At 45.3% G+C, this 22,118-nt stretch overlaps 1 protein-coding gene across 2 annotated transcripts in view; it reads right to left on the bottom strand.

Annotated features, from left to right (window-relative positions):
* Positions 1-495: 495 nt before the first annotated feature.
* Positions 496-22,118, bottom strand: part of RAB3B (RAB3B, member RAS oncogene family) — a 164,315-nt gene continuing 142,692 nt past the window's right edge. For both annotated transcript variants that reach the window (XM_082266680.1, XM_082266681.1), the window contains exons 4-5: positions 14,223-14,347; positions 496-1,363 (exon numbers count right to left, since the gene is read on the bottom strand). In XM_082266680.1, coding sequence (XP_082122806.1) covers positions 1,179-1,363; positions 14,223-14,347 — 310 coding nt within the window. In that variant the 3' untranslated portion in view covers positions 496-1,178. The remainder of the gene's footprint in view (positions 1,364-14,222; positions 14,348-22,118) is intronic.

Here is a 22,118-nt window from a genome sequence, read left to right as displayed (position 1 = left end):
TTGCTGCGATTTATTGCATGTGTTGTCGCTCAAAAGAAGCTCCTTCTCCTTTTTCAGAGACAAGCTTCGTGATCCATCCTTTCTGCCATTCATGCGCTGTAGTAATCCATGCAGTGTGATTTATCGTGATACAACAGTGGCAAAATCGCACTGCGATCGGGGTGCTATTAACAAGTAATGGCATCGCAAACGCGTTCCACGTTTTGTCGAAATTCTGGAATCGTGGGCAGAGTCATGGCAATTTCACCCGCGATTCAAATAGCCTAGGTGTAAATGGAGCCTCAGAATCCTGGTTTGGTAGAATACAGTGTGGTTTGCTCGGTGTATCACTATTTTCATGCAATGATTTTCATAGATTTTTATTCTCTGTTCTCGATCTGTCTGTCCAGTATTCTGTTCAGCATTGTTAGATACAAAAATGAAAAAAAGAAAACATACAAAAATGAAAAAAAGAAAACATACAAAAATGAAAAAAAGAAAACATACAAACCAAGATTAATTCCTAACAAAGAATGACTTTAATGGCAATGTCTTTAGATTTAACATCAAAATATATTTATATATGTACATTTCTAAAACATTTAAAAAATACCTGCAAACACATTGAAGACACAAAGATTTCAACAGTAATAAAAATGCAAGTTTAAGAACAAAGACTAACACACAGTACACACAAGTAAGACAATGTAGTCACTGTAAATGGGCAAGGGCATGCTGCCACCTTCAAAACTCAGCATACACAGATGGCACAGCATGCTGGGACTTATAGTTCATCAAATGATGAACAGCTGATGCTTACTTCTCAGTGAAAAAGTGGACTTCCACCAAAATTCTGTCCCAAATTTGACAATATGTAGTGAGACCATTGCCCAGCTTTGGTAAGCCGTGTTCTTTGTAGCATAAGATCACGATTAGTCACTTTTGGGACAGTTGGGATATAGATTGTGGGTTGCCCTTGCTTATTTTAACCATAATATGACACACAGGAATTACCCTTCTTTTGCACACAGAGGTCAGCAGCTAATTTCTAGGGATTGATATTCTGCTTTGTGGGATCAGATCCCAGCCCTTTTATCTGGGGAGAGTTCTAAGTATTGGTATAGTGGCTCCATTGGAAATGTTAACGTAGTTTGGAGTTCAAGGGGTTTTGGTTGGTCCCAGACAAGGTGGTAATTGGGTTAACACGAACACTTTTGTTGTATAGGGGGATTGGCGTCAAAGCGCAAGTTTTTGCCTCCACTGGCTGCCGAATTCTCATTTTCAAGACTCTCGGACATCTTGTCGCAGATGATATCAACAAGGCGCTCAAAAACCTGTTTCACCTGAATATTCTCCTTGGCACTGGCTTCAAAGAATTCAAAACCTGTGTATAGAAAACAATATGATTAAATATTGAAGTCGGTATATATTAGGCACATTTAGGTGGAACTATTAATAAAAAATACATACAGTAAGTCAATAGCCAATAGTATTAACATAGCAGGCTTATTACTAGCTATGGTAATACATCACATATTTGTGTTACCTGTTGATCCTGCCAAGAGATCAGCTATTTTTCCTCTTCCTGTAACAGGTCAATCTGTCTAGGAAAAGTGACTGATACAATTGGAACACCAACAGGGATGTTTACAATGGTCAGTTTTTGTTAATATAGCCTAAATTCTTTTTCGCAAGAGTCAGAAAATAAATTGGTGTAACTGCAGGAGTTGGGCTTTAAGCTTGCATTTAGACCGGAGTGGGGTGGGTTTCTGGTGATTTTGAAGAGTTTTTCTCAGGCATTTTTGCATGTATATCAAACTTCAAGCGTTATGGCACTTTTCCACTGCAAGTACCGGCTCAGCTCTACTCGGCCCGGTTTGCTTTTCCACTGCTGGTACCGCATGGTACGGTGTTGGAACGGTTCGGTACGGTACGGTATGGTTTGCTTTTCCACTAAAGTAGTACTAAAGTTAAGTGGGTGGGATAACAACGGGGTGGGTGGGATTCTCTGACCAATCAGTGGCTAGTAGTGACTGCATGCAAAGGATTGCGGGATATGGTACCGGTATGGTACCTCTTGGAACCACAATCGAGGTGGTACTGTTTTTGAGAGCCGTACCGTTCGGTTCCATGCAGTGGAAAAGCGCCGCTGTACCGTACCGTACCGAACCGTTCCTACACCGTACCATGCGGTACCAGCAGTGGAAAAGCACAAAAGCGAGCCGAACCGTTCGGTTCCATGCAGTGGAAAAGCGCCTTTAAGCATTAGTGTCCTGGACTGGGCAGAGGAAGGTTAGCAGTTCTGTAGAAAAGGAGTTTTTCAAGTGTAAAAATGTGCATATCACGCACTCATGCGTGTCATAGGCTCTGTCATTGATTGGAACAAAAATGCCTGAACATGATAAAAAAAAAAAAAAAAAAAAAAGCTTATGTACTTTTTAAACATGGGGCAAACTGAGTGTGCAAGTGTTAACAGGAACAATTAGAAAAAATAGGATTCTGCATGTCAAACATAGTCACTCATAGGGAAATGAACAGAAAAATGCTCCAGTGTAAATAGGGACTAATCTGTTTTGTCTTTCAGAGCCCATTCACACTGCTTTGCTGTGGAAACACGCATAGTGTTGCAGTGCACTGCAATGCAAATTGGGCAATACCATGCGTTGGTGGGCACTGCACTAGAAAAAAATGCAGCAGTTTAATTTTTGATCAATTGTGGTGCATTAGGCAGCCTGTTTAAATGAGTTGTATAGGCTTTATTTTTTTTTTCCCCAATTATACTTACCTAGGTGGATGCTGCATCTGTCCCCCAGTGCCTCTGACTGAGAACCGAGTGATCGAACACCGCTGATCCCTCGATTCTGACTGCTTCCCAAGCAGAGAGCTGCTGACTGTCAGTCACCGGCTCTCTGCTCTTCCCCCTCCTCACTCACTGGAGTGCTGGTCTGTGGAGGGGTGGGGCGGGCAGCTCTTAGCCACTTCCCACCCGTAGGGCCTTTGAACAACTCATCCAAGAAGGATCCAAACAACCTGTCCCCCGTAAAGGGAAGGTCAGAAAGAGCCTTTTTTGAGGCCTGATCTGCAGACCAGCTTTTCAGCTACACCATGCGTCTAATAGCAATCCCCACCGCAGACACTCTGGCTACCAGTGGAGCCGCATCTAGCGACGCATCACGTATATACAGAAGGTCTTGAACCATTTGGTCCGTTAGCTCAATCAGGCCCGATGAGAGCTGCTCTGTTTCCAAGTCACCTTTTAGCAACTTCACCCATTCTGTGATGGTCTGTGACACCAGAGTGATCACAAAGACCGGTTTCAGTATTGAGCCCGCTAACACATGCAAATGGCGGGACAGAGACTCAATCTGTATATCCATGGGGTCTGTAAATAATTGGACTCTTCCACCGGAACCAACGTAAACTTGTTTAGTCTGAAAACTGGATGATCCACCTTTGGTGGCACGGTCCACCTAGTGGAAACCGCAGCCGTGAAGGGATAACGCCTTTTAAAGCGCTTAGGCACCACTAACATTTGTTTGATGCGCCCTCACTGTTCATTGACAATGTTGTCAAAAAGTTCCAGACAGGGAAACGCCTTGCCTGACTTCTGGGATTTGCCAAAAGACACTTGTGTCCCTGACGCTGTAGATTCATCCGGCATTTTTAAGGTTTCCTGCACCGACACAATAAGTGCCTCAACCAGCGCGCTTTCCCACGCAGCAGCTGACGAGGATATGTCCTCCTCGCCGCCTGAAAGCGAAGATGCAGATCCACCAGGATGGTATGCGTCCACGGCGGCCACATTTACCTTAGAATCTGAGGACACTATAGGGGCAGGTGAAGGCATAGGGCGCTTTCGGTTAGTCCCAGCCCTAGCACAGCCTGCAGCAGGGGGAGTGAAGAATACCTACAGGGACCCCAGGAACATACCACCAAAACAGTCTGGAGGCTACAGGAACGTTCTTGTGCAGAGAAGAGAAGCGATCTGACACAGGAAACAGAAAAACACCTGGGTCCTGCCTAGATCCCCTAGCTTCTCCCTTGCTGTCCAGCGATCTTGGACTTCAAGAAAATGGCCAGCCCATGCATTCCTATGGGGAACTACCAAATCATAGCCGCCCATGCATATCAATGAGAGACTTTTTACATTGATGCAGAGCCAAAAAACTACAGCAAAATGGCGGCCCCCACGACGCACCATGCGTTCTCCAGGACCCCCCCCCGGGGGGGTCATCAGACAGACAAAACTCCCCCCGCAGAACCGTCGCAGCAGCCGCAATACATCTGCCCCCCCCAGAGGTAGGAACTTGCTTGTGGGGGGAGGGGACAGCTGAAGGGGGGCCTGGTATCATTGAGAGGACAGGGGAACCGAGGGATACTCAAGGGTCTGACTTTCCCAGGGTGGGGGCCCACGTCCACCCTGAGACCACCAGAGAATTGGGGGGACACTTCCTCACCATACCACTGCATCAGGTGGGCACCACTCGGAACAGACTACCTCTCCACCCGGGGTGGGGGTACTGACAGCTAGGGGGTACGCTGCGACTCAGGGCATCCCAGGTCATGTGCCTCCCGGTGAGGTGTTTCAATAGCGGGCCAGCCCCCGTCCATCGGGGCTCTGTCGTGGTGAGGCCTAGTGCTGGACTATAACCTGCTCACGCTCTCTGGCCAGGCTGGAAGACCTTAAGGATCTAGTATATCCAGTCGGAAACTCAGCAGGCTGTTTCTTGTAGCTCTCTCAGGAACACTAACTAAAAAATAAAGTCTTACAAAAAGGTTCCCAAAAAAAACAAAACGCTAAGACTGAAGTTCCAGCAGGGAACTATGTCCTACTTCTAAACTAGGCAGAAATAAACTGAGGATATAGCAGAGTGTGTGTATTCCTGCAGGGACTGCCCTATAGGCGTGGTAAAGTTTTTTCCTGCCTAGTGTCCTACTCCTGTAGGGGGCAGCATAACCCAATGGTCAAGAAGATATTGAGCTGTGTCTGTCAATGAACGATAGAGAAAAACCTTCAGTGTGCAGCTCCCCCCCCCCCCCTCAGCCCCCCTTAATACTTACCTAAGCCCGATTTTGATCCAGTGATGTGCATGAGACCCAAGGCTATCCCGGGTCTCTCCCTCCTGATTGGCTGAGATGCAGCAGCAGAAGCCCTTGGCTCTCACTGCTGTCACTCACAGCCAATGAGGCAGGAGCGGGGAGTAAGGCAGGGACGGGGCTGAGGTGAGCCGCCCTTTTTATGTCTTATGGATGCAGAGAGCCGGGACAAGCATGCACGAGTGTCCCCACAGCAAGCAGCTTGCTATGGGGGCAATCAGCCAGGTGGAGGGGTCCAAAGCATTGGCAAGGGACCTGGGAAAAGGAGGATCGGTACTGCTCTGTGTTTTTTTTTTTTAATAAAATGTTTTCCTTTTTAATCACTGTAACCACTTCCGGACTTCCCGTCGCAGTTATACGCCAGGACTTTGATTGTAAATATCAGTGTTATGGCAGCAGGTATTTTCTTACACGACTAGCGGTCCTCTTTCACATAAAAGTGGTCGCAGCAGCAGATTCGCTGCGGTATCCCTTTTATGGACGGCGGGAGGGGTGCACCTCCCCTTCCAGTTCAGGGTTCAGGGTACACAGTATGCTGTTGAATAGAGTGCCTTGCCGGGGCGCTGGAGTGACATCATTATGGCCCTGGCCAATCAGATGGCCTTTCGGGCGAACCCAGAAGGCAGACCTGTGAAGATGGAAGCCCTGGGGGAAGCCATGACAGCGCTGTGCTGGGGGGGCTCTGTGTGCAGGTAAGTGTGTCATAATGTGTTAGTATGTGGTGCATACTAGCACATTATGGCTTAGACCTGCAGTGGACCCAATTTATTTATTTTTTTTCGCTGGTTTACTACCGCTTTAAGACAGATTCACAAGTAGCCCATTCATAACTGATTATTTTTAAGGAATCTGCAAATATATGATTGACATTGTTTTTTTTAACAGTATTTAATTTCTATAGAGCTTTGTGTCATGCTTAGCAACCGAAGAAAAAAAATTCCTATAGGACATTAGTGGCTGGACATGTAAAGTTTCAGCAGGGATGGATAGAAGGGTAGTTATGTTTTGCCCCTATCCAATCTGGGATGGCTCTGCTAGCTATACAGTAGCTTTACAATGTAGACTGATGACTCTGATGTTCTATAGAGCAACACTACAATGCACACAATCAGCTGGAAGGATAACAAAGAGGAACATGGATTTCAGCTGATGCTGTACTTTTGACTTCTTTACAAAACCATTAGCTGCCATTGTCCTCTAGTGCTGATCGGAGCTGCAGGGTGATGGGTAGAACGTGGGGACATGTGGTATGGCATACTCATATAGCAAGAAAGCTGAATAGCAGCAGGGTTTATTCAGGCACCACAATAGTTAGCCTACCCGACTTCTAGAAGTATGATGATTTTCACCTCTCTTTTAGCAAAAAAAGGTTTTAAATTAACCACACAGGAGGGCCATGAATTCTTCCTTCAGCAAAGATCAAGCCCTGGGAAGATTGGTTTTCAAACATTGTGCATATCCACTGCTCAGTACATGTCATAAAAGGTCCTATAGGGCAGTGGTCGCCCACCTTTCTGACATCATGGACCACTAAACTCACAATTTTGAATCCTGTGGACCACTAACATTAATTAGTCATGCCTTATACACTCAAAGCTCCGGGCTCTCTGACCCCTTCCCCCTGGATCACACTGCTGCTTTTTACGCACAATGCTTCGGCTCTATGTCCCCCTCCCCCTGGATCACACTGCTGCATTTACTCACAATGCTACGGCTCCTTACACAGACTCATCATTGGATCTTACATCCTCATCCAGCCACGTGCCCAAGCTTCTTGCCCCTTCCTGTAGTATGGTAAGCAACGGGTTAAGTTGCTGTCTGCAAAATGTTACTTGTCTGTGTTAATATACTACACTTCCCACAGTCTTTGATCAGCGCTGCCATTGGAAGTCCCCTTCTTACTTGTCTCCTGCTGTCTGCACTACTCCCGGCCCCTCCCTCTGAGTTAACATGAACCAGAACTACAGAGGAGGCATCGGGTATTAATGCCAGTATTGACTGTCAGCGCGCATTAGAAACAACATTGGGCAGTACACATCCGCCACAATTTTGATTTGCGGTAGAACCCCTGGTGAGTGGTGACTACTAAAATTTTCTCGTGGTCCACAGACCACTGGTAGGTGACCCCAGCTATAGGGTGTCTGCTAAAAGCTGATCTAAAATTAAATTTTAGGTCTGCCTTAAACAAAATTAGTGAGGAGGTAGGGAAGGTGCGCAAGGGTGGTAAAATCAATTTAGCACTTTTATAACTAGGTCACATTCATTTTATTACAACTGATGGCTGAGTTTTTAAGTGCATTGCTATGCCTGCAAATACCTGCATTAGTTTTCAAACTGAGCCCCTGGGATCCTAAAACCCAGTCTGTATATTTTCCATTTTGATAAACCCTACCATCGGTCATGAAACTGTCCAATGCAAGGCCTTAATATAATCAGTTCAGGCTCTGGCATTAGACAGCCGAATAATGGAGCAGGGCATAATCTTGACTTGGACAGAAGTAGAGGCCTAGTATGCAGCCTGAACTTTAAATCCAGAGTGTCTACAGTGGAAAATGTGAAGACTTGGTGGCAAGTCCACACTATTGACCTGTTTGTACACAAGGATGTTGTTCATTTTGAGATAGAGCACAGCAGGACCTCCTTAACAGTCAACTCCAGGCAAACAGCTCCATAGACCAGTGCTGGTCAACTTTCTTGATATGGTAGGCCTCAAATGTGGCCCTCAACATCAGTCCCTTTCTTTGTCTCAAAAGGGAAATAGGAAAAGGCCCCAGTCAGGGCTGCTGATAGAAATCATGGGGCCAGTAAAGCTTGAGCCTACCTGACATGGCCCCCCTCCTATGAAAATTTCAAATGATACTTTTGCTAAAATGCAACGTCTGCATTGCTGTGCTTTGCAGCCATAGAGGAAATTATTCCCCCATCGAATAAGACCCATTCAAGCGAATAGCGGCACAGAGGCAATAGCTACACCCCAACAGTGAGCGAATGGTACTAATCGTTCACTGTGTTCATTCAGGATGATAAGCCCCCCCAACCTGTTCACCATCCTGAAATAACCCCCCTGTGTGCCCCCAGTAGCCTCTGGCAGTAGAGAAGTGAAACAGGCAGCACTGCGGGGAAAGGGGCACACAGGGGTCCCAGACAGCTTGGAGCGCAGATACTAGAATCGTTCCCCCTGCAGTGCAGCTGGAGGGAGAAAAGAAAAGTAGAAGCCAGCAGGACTGTACAATTGTCATCAATAAGGCAGTACTGCAGGCCCTCCTGCTGGGCAAGTATCTGGGCCCCCCTTTTGAACTGATGAGGCCTGGGCCCACTACAGGAGGGCTGGCTGTACTGCCTTATCAGCAGCCCTGGCCCCAGTTGTGGGCCAGGGAGGCCCTTTATGGTTTCTTGCACCAGGGCCCGAAGGTTCTAGTTACGCCTCTGGGCTGCACATAAGATTCTGTGAATATTTAGCATCTGAGACAGCAGACACACGACAGGATATAGTCGAAGACTAATTGCATGAAACAATAGATGGTCAAAGACTGCTGACAATGGCACAGGAGACATTCAGGGACTGCAGAAATTATACAAGAAATGGTCAGAGACTGCAGACATGATACAAGAGATGGTTGGAGACTGCAGACATGATACAAGAGATGGTCAGAGACTGTGGATGTTATACAAGAGATGGTTAGAGATTGGGGACATGATGCTAGAGATAGGCAGAGACTGGGGATATGATGCTAGATTGATGCAGGAGATTGTTAGAGGCTGAGAACATGCTAATAGGCATTGTTGTAGACTGGGGATATGCTTCAGGAGACATATTACATGAGATTCCTAGAAATCACTGCTATAACAGAGCAGTAGGGAAACACAGATTACTGTCTGCAGGAGCCCTGAAGACCACACAAAGAGCGCCACCGGGCCACAGGTTGGGTGCCAGGGGACATAAATAGTTGAAATAAAAGTATTTGATAAAACCAATATGGCAATGTACATGTGATAAAGCTCCACCCCTATATCCACCCACAGGACCTGTTTAAATCTTTAAAAAGGAAAGCTAGATCAACCTCTATTCTCCTTTTTGTTTTCAAGAGCTACACCCGCAAGACAGTGATGTTGAAAGTCCCTACCTGCCGACTGATTTGAAGTCTGTCTGGGTTCAGCCTCTCCCAGCCGTAGTCCCACATCTTAGATTGCTAAATGCACCAACAATGTGGGGAGCCCCTTCTGGTGGTCTTTTAGGGCTGAGGGGTTCTCTAACTAGAGACGACGGAACCTCATGTGGTGCACTTCAGCTGGTGTTTGGTTGCTGCAGTCCTTGCTGCATGTGTTTCTCTGTACACCAAAGCTGGTGTTTGGTTGCTGCAGTCTATGCTACATGTGTTTCTCTGTACACCTGAGCTGGTGTTTGGTTGCTGGAGTCCATGCTGCATGTGTTTCTCTGTACACCAAAGCTGGTGTTTGGTTGCTGCAGTCTATGCTGCAACTGAGCTGGTGTTTGAGTGCTGGAGTCCATGCTGCATGTGTTTCTCTGCACAACTGAGCTGGTGTTTGGTTGCTGGAGTCCATGCTGCATGTGGTTCTCTGCACACCTGAGCTGAAACCTGGTGCTGGAGTTCCTGCTGCCTTCTTCTTTTTTTCCCACACGTTTGTGCTATCTCTTTTAGTTTTGTCTCCCTTGCCCCTACCTTCATTAGGTTTTGTCATTTTTCCTTTGTGGGAGCGATTTGGATTTTTTCTTTTGTCTACAGCTTTTTTTCCTTTCATCTTTGACTTTTCCTGTGGTCAGCATGCATGCACGATCCGGTCCAGGTTTTGTGGCGGTTTCTGGTCTCCGGGTCAGCTATAGCGTCTACACATGCACTGTGCAGAGGGCCTTGTGTGGTGCCCATCTTTGTTCGAGCATGTCCAGGCTCTCACTTGCGTGAGGTGGGTTTTTGACTGGAAACATCTTCTGTTTTCCCTTGCTTATGGTGCAGGGGAATGGGGGGGGGGGGGGGGGAGGAAGGAGAGTTTGCCACATGTCTATGATCTGTTTGCATCCTCTTTTTTTTTTTTTGCTGCGCAATGCTGACATCCTTGCTCCAATAAGAACTTTATGCCACATAGAAAATACCTCCATGTGTTCAGGTTGGGACCATTAGTCTGGTAAGTAAGAAGAGGGGAAAAAAGTGCCTTTCCATGAGCGTGGCTTTCGTCTTCTTCATGACAAAGTCCAGGGTGGACAGCACCAACGATCTTATCCAGGAGGCACAGAAAGTTAAGAATGAGTGTCGACATTCCTCCCCTGAGCGCTAATAGCAACAAAAGAGTAAGAAGTGCTGGGCCTGCGGCATGGACCTATTACCAGACTAACATGTCAGTAGATATTCCCGCAACAATCTATCTAAGAACAAAGGATGCTGTGAGCCAGCAAGTCATGGCCTTCATGGACAAATGGTTAGTGAGTCTCTGAGATCTCCAGCCACTTATGCCAGCGGAATCCGGGTGCAACGTCAAGGACGCAGCTCTGCAGATGAGTTAAGGGCATCACAGTTAGCCCTCCTAACCAAGGGGGCCCCGCACCCATTACAGCCATCTTTATTCCGGCTCTGAGGGCTCTTTTATTCAAACAATTCACCACTGCCTTGCACCTGGCTTTACCAGAGGTAGAAGGTCGGTCAGTCGGTCATCCTCCTTGAAAAGGCTAAGCAGGTTTTGAGTATCTCTTGGGTCCAGTTATTCATTAAGCATGCCCGGAATAGCATGACTGACCCAGATGACTGCCTTCAAAGTCAGAACATATTTTGCATTTTCAAGACATGGCCTTCCATACCCCCCAATGAATGAATGGAAAGGTGAAGAATTTGATTCAAGAAGAGTGGCAGCAGTGATCTATAGTTTTACATAAGTAAGCAGCAGCTAAGTTATACTCTAACCTGGTGGAAAATGCCGCTTCACTATTTAAAAGAATGGCACTGCAATGTGCTAACACACTTAACATGCGTTGCAGTAACACACACGTTATAGCAGTGCACCCCACTGCAAAGGTATGAATGCTACCATTATGCATTTTGTCATGCGTATTATTCTTCCTAGGGAATATTCCATTTCTGTTGGCTGTATCCCCGATCGATGAATTGATGGATGTCTGCGGGAGTTATGTCGAGAGGCAGGGGATGCTTGTAAGCCTGTCATAGGATTTCGTGGCAAGTGCAATGCAGTTGAGACCCAGAATCTCAAGGTCACGATCACCCATTGTCGTGGAAAATAAATAGGCTTGTACTGAAAAGTACAAATGGCCCGCTCTTTTGCATAACGATTTACCAAGCACTCGGCGATAAAGAAAGGAACAAACGCGCTGGGTCATTTCGATGCCATCTGCCAGGTCTCTCTCCATTGGATATGTATGTGTGTGCATTTGTGTAGTAATAGCAAGTGTTTGTGTGTGTGAGTTTATGTGTCTCTTAAATGGCTATGTGAGCTTGTGTCTGTGTGTCTATGTCTGTGTGTGTGTGTGTCAGTGTGTGTGTGTGTCTGTGTGTATGTGTGTGTGCCTCCTTCTGTGTTCTGATCTGTTCTGAGCAGGGCTTGTTTATTTACAGCAAGTAAGTGAGTTACAGGGAGTGGCTTCATGGCCACCAATCACAGATACGTATACATTCAAAAAGCACAATAGAAGCTGTGGAGTACACGCCCATAGATGGACAAGAGTGAACAAAAGACTAAACTGCCAGAAAGCCCATGGCTTTTCATTGTTCATTCATGTCAATCCATAAACATGCATTCCATTACCTGTTGGTGGGTTTCCATCAAACATGATTCATGTATATAAACCAATTTTGATAGTGACCATTCTATTTGTTCCAGTTGATGAGGTTTTATCTGCATAAGATAATAGCAGCAGCCCCCCCCAGTCACACCGATCGAATGCGACTATAAGGAGCAGTCTATTAATCTTGGTAAAATAAGAATTTTCCATATCACAGACCCATCTCAGCAGCGCAGGGCCCTGAACCGCAGACATAGACCTATGCGATGGACTCTCTTTACTACAAGTATTTTGCCATCTCATCCATTGGAAGATTTTCACCAGCAAGTCTTTCCTACAATGACAGTTAAAGTGACAATCGCTGTGAATAGCGATTATCAGTAAAACCGACACTGGGAGACATTATGACTATTTAAACTAAAGAATATGTCTATCAAAATTTCCACAACACCATGAATTGCTGAAAGAGCAGATTATTAGTACTCTTGGTGAGCTTAAGTGCTTGGCGGATTTTTTGGTTGAAGTAGCATTTGTTGGTATTAATGTTCCCCAATAGCAGTGCTGCATTCAGTGACAAAGAAGAGGGCTATAAAGCCCAGCCAACAAACCAGTCCTCAGACAGGGTGGTTGTAAGTGCCTGTATGATAGGTTTTTCCCTCTGACCAGAATTTGTGACTTTTTCAAGAGACTCACCACTGCTCAACCCTGGATGTCCTCCGTTTGCTGTGTAGATGGATAGTGCTCGCATGTCGGCTCTTTGTTGCCATATACCTGTATTTAAGTTTCATAGACAGCACACATCCTTGCAATGTTGAACACACTTTATTGGTCACAATTAAAAGTCACATTGTACATCCCAACGCTAAGCACTATTCCAAGAGCAATCAGTGGTTTGTCTGCAGTCTCTGGCGGTTCAATTTTTTCCGGCAGAGGCAGTACCTAACCTACACTGGATGTGCCACACGTCTAAAATGCCTAAGGTTGTTTGTGTGTCCATCAGGCAAATTCGGAGAAGGAAGCTACAGCAAAACCTTGTCATCTTGGAGTGTCAAGGTCACCCAGAAAACTTTAAAAAAACGAGGTCCATTTCTATATCTTGGGGCAGCGCATGCAAAATGTTTATGGAGACATTTGAAAAGCTGGAGGCTGGTTGGTGCAGTGCACCTGCCTCAGGCGCTACAGGGGAGATCCAGGGACTCGTACGTCAATAGACTTCAACCGAATGACAGTCCAGACTTCCATGTCCCTTATAATAAAGTTTGATTATACATTTTAGCCCTCCCTCTTTAGCCTGTTATTTATCATATGTATGCTGCCATGTTGGTATCAGGAAAATGGAAATTTGTATCAAATGCTTACCATCATTTTCCTTTCCTGACGCCAATCCATGGCAGAATACGAGCCCTCCCTTTTTTTATCTTGTTATTTTTACGCAGAATGAGGGAAGTTGCTCTAGCTTTCCTTTTATAGATTTAAACAGGTCCTGTGACTGGATGTAGGGGTGGAGCTTTATCACATGTATGCTGCCATGGACTGGTGTCAGGAAAGAAAAATTACGGTAAGTGATACAATCTTCCATTTTTTACTATTTATCCTTCCAAAAGGATTACAATTCTGTTCAGCCAGTCTTGTGATGTACACTCTTTTAACACTGCACAGAGACAGGCAGGTGACACTTATATCCTGCTTCACCAATGTAGTTTTATATATGTAATTTCTCTGTCTCTAGCCTTCCTAATAGCCAGATGATCAAGCATTATCACCTCTGTCCAATGGATAGGGATGCCAAAACAGGAGATGGCCTCACTGACTCCTATGGGATGGTATCATACAACTGACTGGGACCAGGAGACCCTCAAACAGGGTGTATGCTGAATATGCATTTTCTGTAACCGGGGATTAGCAGCAGAATTTCACGAAATTCAGATTGCCGCAAAACTACCATTTTTACTTTGGGCAAAATGTTGTCAATGTTTGCCTCCAATTTACTCCAATGCATTCCTATGCAATGTCTTGAGTGAAAAACTGACAATTTGTATTGGAATTAGAGTCGAATTCCACCCAAGACAAGTCATCATTTATCCCAATTTGTAAGCAATCATCCATTCTAATATCATCTTCTGCTGTAATTATCACCATCTTTCAGTGTCATCAGCTGCCATCATCATTATAAGCTGATAAAATCTATTATTTGTGAGCTTGCATGTTAGTAATAACTGGCAAAATATCAGTGGGGTATGCTAAATTTTGCAAAATAGCCATATAAATGTATGACTGCTCTCACTGAATAGAACATAAAGAGGAAAATCTACACAAGAGTAAATAAATATACTGTACTTAGCAAAGAAGTGCCTTTAATTTCTCTGAATGCCAGCAGAGGGTGCTGCAGCACAACACATACCAAGTTGATCAGCTAGGTGCTTTCCTTTGTCTGCAGGTACCACTCTCTCATCCTCCATGTCACACTTATTTCCAACCAATATGACCTGTGCATTGTCCCAGGAATAGGTTTTGATCTGTGTAGCCCTAAAAAAAAAAGAATACAATGAAGTTTAGGGATTTAATTATTAGACTTCTGTATATATTTCCTATACAATGCCTGCAGAAAAGCAGCAGACAGAAGCATTGTCAGTCTGGGGGGTGGGGAGTGTTAGATGTAATAGAAGATTTAAATAATCCAACAAATTGAAGACAAACTCCAGCCAACACTTTATAATTAGTTACAGCAAAAAAAAATATTATTTTTTTTTTTTAATTTATAGATCAAGGTTTTGCACGAATAAATAAAAGTTTATACATTTTATTCACTCCTGCTAGTGTTAAAGTAGATGTAAACCAGATTTATGAAATATGACCTGGGCACATATATCTGTAGTGTTTTCTTATCTCTCTCCAAAGCCCTAAGTATGATGTCTTTATGCTCCTCTGTTCCTCTGTTATCAGCATGATAACTTCTGACAAGTTCTCCGACACAGGAGATAAAAGCAGCTGAACATTTGTGTCAGGGTGAGTGTTTTTAAATTTATTAGCAGAGAGCTGGTCTATTCATAGCAGAGCTTTGCAAGTGTCTTGGTTCTTCTGCCTATGTGGAGGGGGGCGTGTGCCTTTCCTCCAATCAACTGTCACACAGTGTATGACAGGACTCCACTCCCATAGCTGAAACAGGAAGAACAAATTCTAACACAATGTGCACTTTCTAAAGACTATAGCAAGCTGAAGACAGCAGATATACATGTAAAACTTATGTAGGGAGATTTGTTTCATCTCTGTGTATCATCTGAGGCTGTTCACTTCACTGGGTATATGTGAGGGTTTACATCCACTTTAAGTGATTTGTCACATCCATGTACACTGATACATTCTTCTGAAGAGCTTGTGCTTTGAAAAACAACAGACTTGTTGGCTGGTTTACCAGATGGAAATAGATGAAAGCCTAAAAAAAGGAATTGAATGTAGACATCACCTCTAAGAGTTGGTAAGTTGCAATATATTAAATGTTTGCTTTTGGGTTTAATTGTGCTTTAAGCATGAACCTTGGGTGAGTTTATTATCCTTTTGCTCCTTATAGAGACTCCAGTAAAGATATAGCCCCTCCAATAAGGTCTAGCTTATCCCCCACAGCATTACTATATTTTGAGATTCCCAGTGTTTGATCCAAAATCCAATGTTGCCCATTGAAATGACATTGAGTGATGCCCTAGCTGACCATTCTAGGAGAGGGACAGATTAGAAAACCTTGTTTGACTGTCACGGTTCTCTTGCAGATAAGATGGTGCTGCAGTCTGAGCATCACTAAGGCCGACCATACACGGAGCAAATTTTTGTCCCATTAAAACAGACAGTGTTGATGCAGTAATCCCTCCTGCCGGGCCGTTGTCTTCTTCCAGCGTGGGAAGCTGTCCCCACCGGGAGAAGACAGTGCTATAGCCACTAGCGATAATCGCAATAGAATCCAGAAGGCTGGTTGTACCCAAGTCGATCAATCACCTTGGTACATTTAACCTGCCCATTAACGGTTCAAATCTCAGCCGGTTCCTGCCAAGATTCAAATCGTGTATGGCTGGCCTAAGGTTCCAATTCTTTAACCCTTGTGTTGAGACTTTTACAATTGTTAAAAATTAACATAAGTTTTAATTGTAATTTTGCGTGTGTATTTTTAATACCTAATCCCAATAAGGGATATTTTTCCCAGTAAAAAAATATAAAAATGTCTTACTGAGATCTTTTATTCAAAACATGACTGAAACCAGTTACAAAAAAAACAAATGGAATGCCTTATTTATCATGCCAACTGCATAGTTTTCCTATCTACTGTACAGTATGTTCACTTGTGAGGAGCGCTGCCAATTACAACCCTCCTTACCAAGACAGAGATAAGGAATCTTTTCAGTTTAAAGTAGAACTATAACCAAGATTTTTTTATCTACTTTTGAATCATTTGGAGAAATTTTAGAGTAGCTTTGGGAAAGGTCCCAGCAATAAATGGCTGGGGAGTGCAGGAAGATTGGTTACTAAGTCAGGATCTATTTTGGTGACGTTTACAAAATGTGACTCTTCTTAGAATTGATACGTTTTCAGCATACGTTTTGATACGTGGACATCACAGAATGAGTTCAAACCATGAAATACACAGAGACGTTATTTGCTTTGGCTAGAAAAGGTGCTCCTTGTCTACAATTATCTCCAATTTTTGTTGCAAAGATTTTGTTGTAACAAGATGTGCAACAGATACAAATGCACTGCAATGTATTTATTTAAGCATAGGACAAACTCTAAAATGATACAATAATGCTTTGATACATCTGTCCATATAAAGTAGCACATTAAAAGACAAGTATGGGATTGTAAAAAACAAACCATTATACTCACTTAGGTGGATGCAACATCGATCCAATGCTGCATCTGTCCCCTGCCATCTCTGCAATGAGAACTGAGCGATCAAACACCGCTGATCGATCAGCTCTCCCCCTCCGCTCTGAGCAGAGAGCTGGGACTGTTAGTCAGATCTCCCCTCCAATGCTCACTGGAGTGCTGGGCTGTGGAGGGGGTGGGAGGGGCTGGCGCAGGCTCTCAGCAGTTCGCTGAGAGGCTGAGCCAGGTGCCTGTCCAGGCATCTGGGTGGTGTCCAACCATATGGTTGGGATCTTTCCCGAGCCTGGACCAGCTGAGTGACGTCAGCCAACAGCGGGCTTTAGCCCACTGTCGGCTGAGAACGGGTCACATGAGTGATCCATAGAAGTATGACCCAAAAATGAATGGCTTCCTTTAATGCAACCCATTGTGTACAATTGTGTTGCTACCAGTGATTGGTCACATGGTACAGACAGGGCCAATCACAGCCCATATGTACCATGTGAATAGCTGTTGCCAATCACAGCTAATCACAACAATACTCAATCAGTTTTATTTAGTAAAAATGGTTGCTTATACCAGTGAAATTCATTGGTATAAGCAATCATAATGTGTAAAAAATAAAAAATCCTGATCCCTTCCCCAGAGTAAGTACAGTGGTAATAGTAGAGTAGTACAGTGCAGTGTGTGAAAAAAAAGTACTAGAAAAAAAAAATAAAAAAAAAATGATTAAATGTTGTTTTTTTTTTTTACATACTGTCACCAGTCTGTGTTCCTGATCACTACCACACCAGTGATTTGATGACTCTGTACTGCACTGGTGACAGCTATGATTGTGATAATAAATTAGAACTTCAAAAAACTCGCCATGCCTCCTTCTAAATACCTTGTGCTTTCTACTTTCCAAAAAGGGCTCATTTGGGGGATATTTGTACTGTCCTGCCATTTTCGGGACTCAAAAAAAAAAAAAAGAAGTTAGGGTGTCAGTACTTCAGGATTGATCAATTTTCAGTTATATACACCGTAGTTCGTGGACTCAAATAATAATGCTTACCTATAGGTAAAATGAATGTACACCGTTCAGGAGATATTCCAGTGTTCAGCAGCCAGTGACGTCATCGGCACATGCGCTCTGAAGGAATGGTATATCTGTGCTGTTCCTTCAGAGCTCAGTGCCGTGACCAGGGCTCCTGTGTGCAGGAGTGACGTCATCGCGGCTCGGCCAGTCAGAAGGCCGGAGTTCGCAAACCCATGAGGAAGTCCTGGTGAAGAAAGAAGCCCAGTCAGCAGTAACAGCGAGCAACTGGAGGCAGTGGCGGCTGGTGCTCAAAATTTTTTGGGGGGGGGGGCAAAAAGAAAAATGTAATAGGTATTGCTTCGCGCCAAAAAACGCAGTAAAAAATTGCGTGACTTTGAAGTCATGGTACAGGCATGGCACAGGTGATGGTACAGGCATGGCATAGGTGATGGTACAGGAGATGGTATAGGCATGGCACAGATATGGTATAGGCATGGCACAGATATGGTATAGGCATGTCACAGGTCATGGTACAGGAGATGGTACATGCCCCCTTTCAATGCAGAGACCAGCGTACATGCCCCCTTTCAATGCAGAAACCAGCGTACATGCCCCCTTTCAATGCAGAGACCAGCGTGCGTGCCCCCTTTAATGCAGAGATCAGCGTGCGTGCCCCCTTCAATGCAATGAACACTGTGCTGTGCCCCCTTCAATGCAATGAACACTGTGCTGTGCCCCCTTTAATGCAATGAACACTGTGCTGTGACCCCTTCAATGCAATAAACACTGTGCTGTGACCCCTTCAATGCAATAAACACTGTGCTATGCCCCCTTCAATGCAATAAACACTGTGCTGTGCCCCCTTCAATGCAATGAACAATGTGCTGTGACCCCTTCAATGCAATGAACAATGTGCTGTGACCCCTTCAATGCAATAAACACTGTGCTGTGACCCCTTCAATGCAATAAACACTGTGCTGTGCCCCCTTCAATGCAATAAACACTGTGCTGTGCCCCCTTCAATGCAATAAACACTGTGCTGTGCCCCCTTCAATGCAATAAACACTGTGCTGTGACCCCTTCAATGCAATGAACAATGTGCTGTGACCCCTTCAATGCAATGAACAATGTGCTGTGACCCCTTCAATGCAATAAACACTTTGCTGTTACCCCTTCAATGCAATAAACACTGTGCTGTGACCCCTTCAATGCAATAAACACTGTGCTGTGCCCCCTTCAATGCAATTAACACTGTGCTGTGCCCCCACAATGCAGAGTTCAGAGTGCGTGCCCCCTTCAATGCAACTGTGCTTTGCCCCCTTCAATGCAATGAACACTGTTCCGTGCCCCCATCAATGCACAGTTCAGCGTGCGTGCCCATTTCAATGCATAGCGCCACAGCATTGTCCCCAATCACTGCAGAGCGCCACAGCATTGTCCCCAATCACTGCAGAGCGCCACGGCATTGTCCCCAATGATTGCAGAGTGCCACAGCATTGTACCCCAATGATTGCAGAGTGCCCACAGCATTGAACCCCAATGATTGCAGAGTGCCCACAGCATTGTACCCCAATGATTGCAGAGTGCCACAGAATTGTACCCCAATGATTGCAGAGTGCCACAGAATTGTACCCCAATGATTGCAGAGTGCCCACAGAATTGTACCCCAATGATTGCAGAGTGCCACAGCATTGTACCCCAATGATTGCAGAGTGCCCACAGCATTGTACCCCAATGATTGCAGAGTGCCACAGCATTGTACCCCAATGATTGCAGAGTGCCCACAGCATCGTACCCCAATGACTGCAGAGTGCCACAGAATTGTACCCCAATGATTGCAGAGTGCCACAGCATTGTACCCCAATGATTGCAGAGTGCCCACAGCATTGTACCCCAATGATTGCAGAGTGCCACAGCATTGTACCCCAATGATTGCAGATGTGCCCACAGCATTGTACCCCAATGATTGCAGAGTGCCACAGAATTGTACCCTAATGATTGCAGAGTGCCACAGCATAGTACCCCAATGATTGCAGAGTGCCCACAGAATTGTACCCCAATGATTGCAGAGTGCCACAGCATTGTACCCCAATGATTGTAGAGTGCCCACAGCATCGTACCCCAATGATTGCAGAGTGCCACAGCATTGTACCCCAATGATTGCAGAGTGCCCACAGCATTGTACCCCAATGATTGCAGAGTGCCCACAGCATCGTACCCCAATCAATGCAGAGACCAGCGTGCGTGCTCCCTTCAATTTAATGCACTTACCTGGCGGCGGCGGGTTCTCCCCTCCTCAATCCAGTTCGTCCTCTTCTGCGGCGGTGGCGGTAAGGTGAACGGCTTCTCCCTTGTCCTCCGAGCGTCGGTGACGGTGAGTGACTGACGCACGCACCGGCCCCATTGTGACGTCAGCGATCGGATGTCCTGGATGATGATTGGTCCACTGATTGGAGACTGGACCAATCACAGCCAGGATATCACGAAGGTGGGGGTGGCCAAGCGCTCTTTCCTGCGCCCAGGTTACGCCCCCAGAAGGCAGCCAATCGGCGCCTTTCTGGGTCGTAAACCCCACCCCCCCTTTAGCCACCACATAGGCCGGCGAACCGATTTTTTTTTCTAGAACATTATTGTTCTTTTTTGTCTTTTTTTTCCTTTTTTTAAGGGGGGCGGCGCCCTGGCGCCCCTATGCACGGGCCGCCACTGACTGGAGGGCTTCGTTTTAAGGTAAGTACTTCATTTTCTGCTATTATGCGATGCATACTAGCACAATATGACATTGCCTTGCAGGTGGAAAACTTTTTTTTTTTTTACCCAGAAACTTTACTGCCGCTTTAATTAGGACCAATGCTGAGCCCTTCACGTGAAATAAATACTGGACAGCAGAAGCGTAACTAGAACCTTCAGGGCCCCGGTGCAAGAAACCATGAAGGGCCCTCCTGGACCCCTGGCCGGAGCCCTTCCCTTCAAACCTGGGGCTCTTCCCACTGATCCTGGGGCCCTTTACTCTTGTTGCGGGGGTCTTTATTATAGTCCCACTGCGGGACCCTTTCACAAGTTCTGCAGTGGGCCCCCTTCCTGCCATCTTAGGGCCTCCCCATGGTGGTGGAATGCCAGGGCCCTGTCGCAATTGTGACCTTTGTGATCCTGAAAGTTCACCCACTGGTGTCAGTAGTTTTTATTTTTTGGTATTTTTATTGTATTTTTTAGCATTTTATTTTATTCTTTTACAATGTCACTGACTATGACTCTGTCCATACAGAAAAGGAAGGAGCTGGTAAATTACATATTTACCGACTCCTTCCTGGTTCTCTATTGTGACACATCCCCTGCAGCAGCCAGCAGGAGAGGGAAGGGAGCATAGTAGGGGGGGGGGGGCAGCACAGTAGAGGGGGGGGGGGGCCAGAGGAGCACACAGGGGCCCAGACACAGCAGAACACAAGTGAACTGGATAGGAGGAGTGGCGGGGGCAGCATACAGAGGAACCAATCTCCTCCATTTTCCTCCTGCAGCTACAGGAGGGAAAAGGAGGATAGTTATTTCTCTACATGCTGCCCCCACTGCCCCTCCTATCCAGGAGTACAGGGGAGCCACACATGCCCCCTGGAGCTTGGGGCCCGGTTGCAATTGCAACCCCTGTAGTTACGCCCCTGCTGGACAGCAGTTCCTGAGCAGTAATGTAGCTTTCAATGTCTCTAATGGAGAGAGATCTGGGTAAAAGTTTGTGATTTCACTACAGTGGTTCTCACTGTTCTATTTTCTGAAGACCGATATTAAGACCATGATGGCTGCTTCCACACATAGACAGTCCTGGACAAGGTATAAGTCAGTGATGGGGAAATGATCAGCTGCAGGAAGAGACAATAGGCAATACTGCTTTCTAGCCCTTTGCCCTCTGCTTGCTATTTTTAGGCACAGCTTCCAAAGTTCAGATCCTTTTCAATACTGTACAGCGAACATGTGAAGATAGAAACCTGAGCGCTGCCATTTTTAATTTGTTTTTAAAGTAGCAAGCTTCAGAAATTTTATCATGACCCCTAGCACCTGCTCTATGTTTAAATTAGTGATTTGAAGGCTGCTGAGTCACAACTGGTAGGGGGAGCAGGAAGAGCTCACATGCTCACAGAATGCCTCAGCTGACTTTAGTGCTTTTGCTGTTTAAGGAAGAATTGCTACACTATATCTGCAGTTACAGGTGTCAACAATGGCCTGTTTTAAAGCTCATTCAGTGTTTGTTGGGAATGTGTATATAATTAAATGTCTATAGCCTGCCCACAGTTATAGCCCAAGCTATGTTAGTAGTTCAGCTGGAAAAGATCCATAAGAAGAAAACAGGCTTCAAAGCTCATCTATAGATAAATACTGCTATCTAAGGCTCCATTCACATTCAAGAATACTGGAATCGCGGGCGGAATTGTGCAATTCTGT

This window comes from Pelophylax lessonae (genome assembly GCF_965119305.1).
Source record: "Pelophylax lessonae genome assembly, chromosome: 8".
Classification (NCBI taxonomy): domain Eukaryota; kingdom Metazoa; phylum Chordata; class Amphibia; order Anura; family Ranidae; genus Pelophylax; species Pelophylax lessonae.
This window is presented reverse-complemented; position numbering and strand designations above follow the sequence as displayed.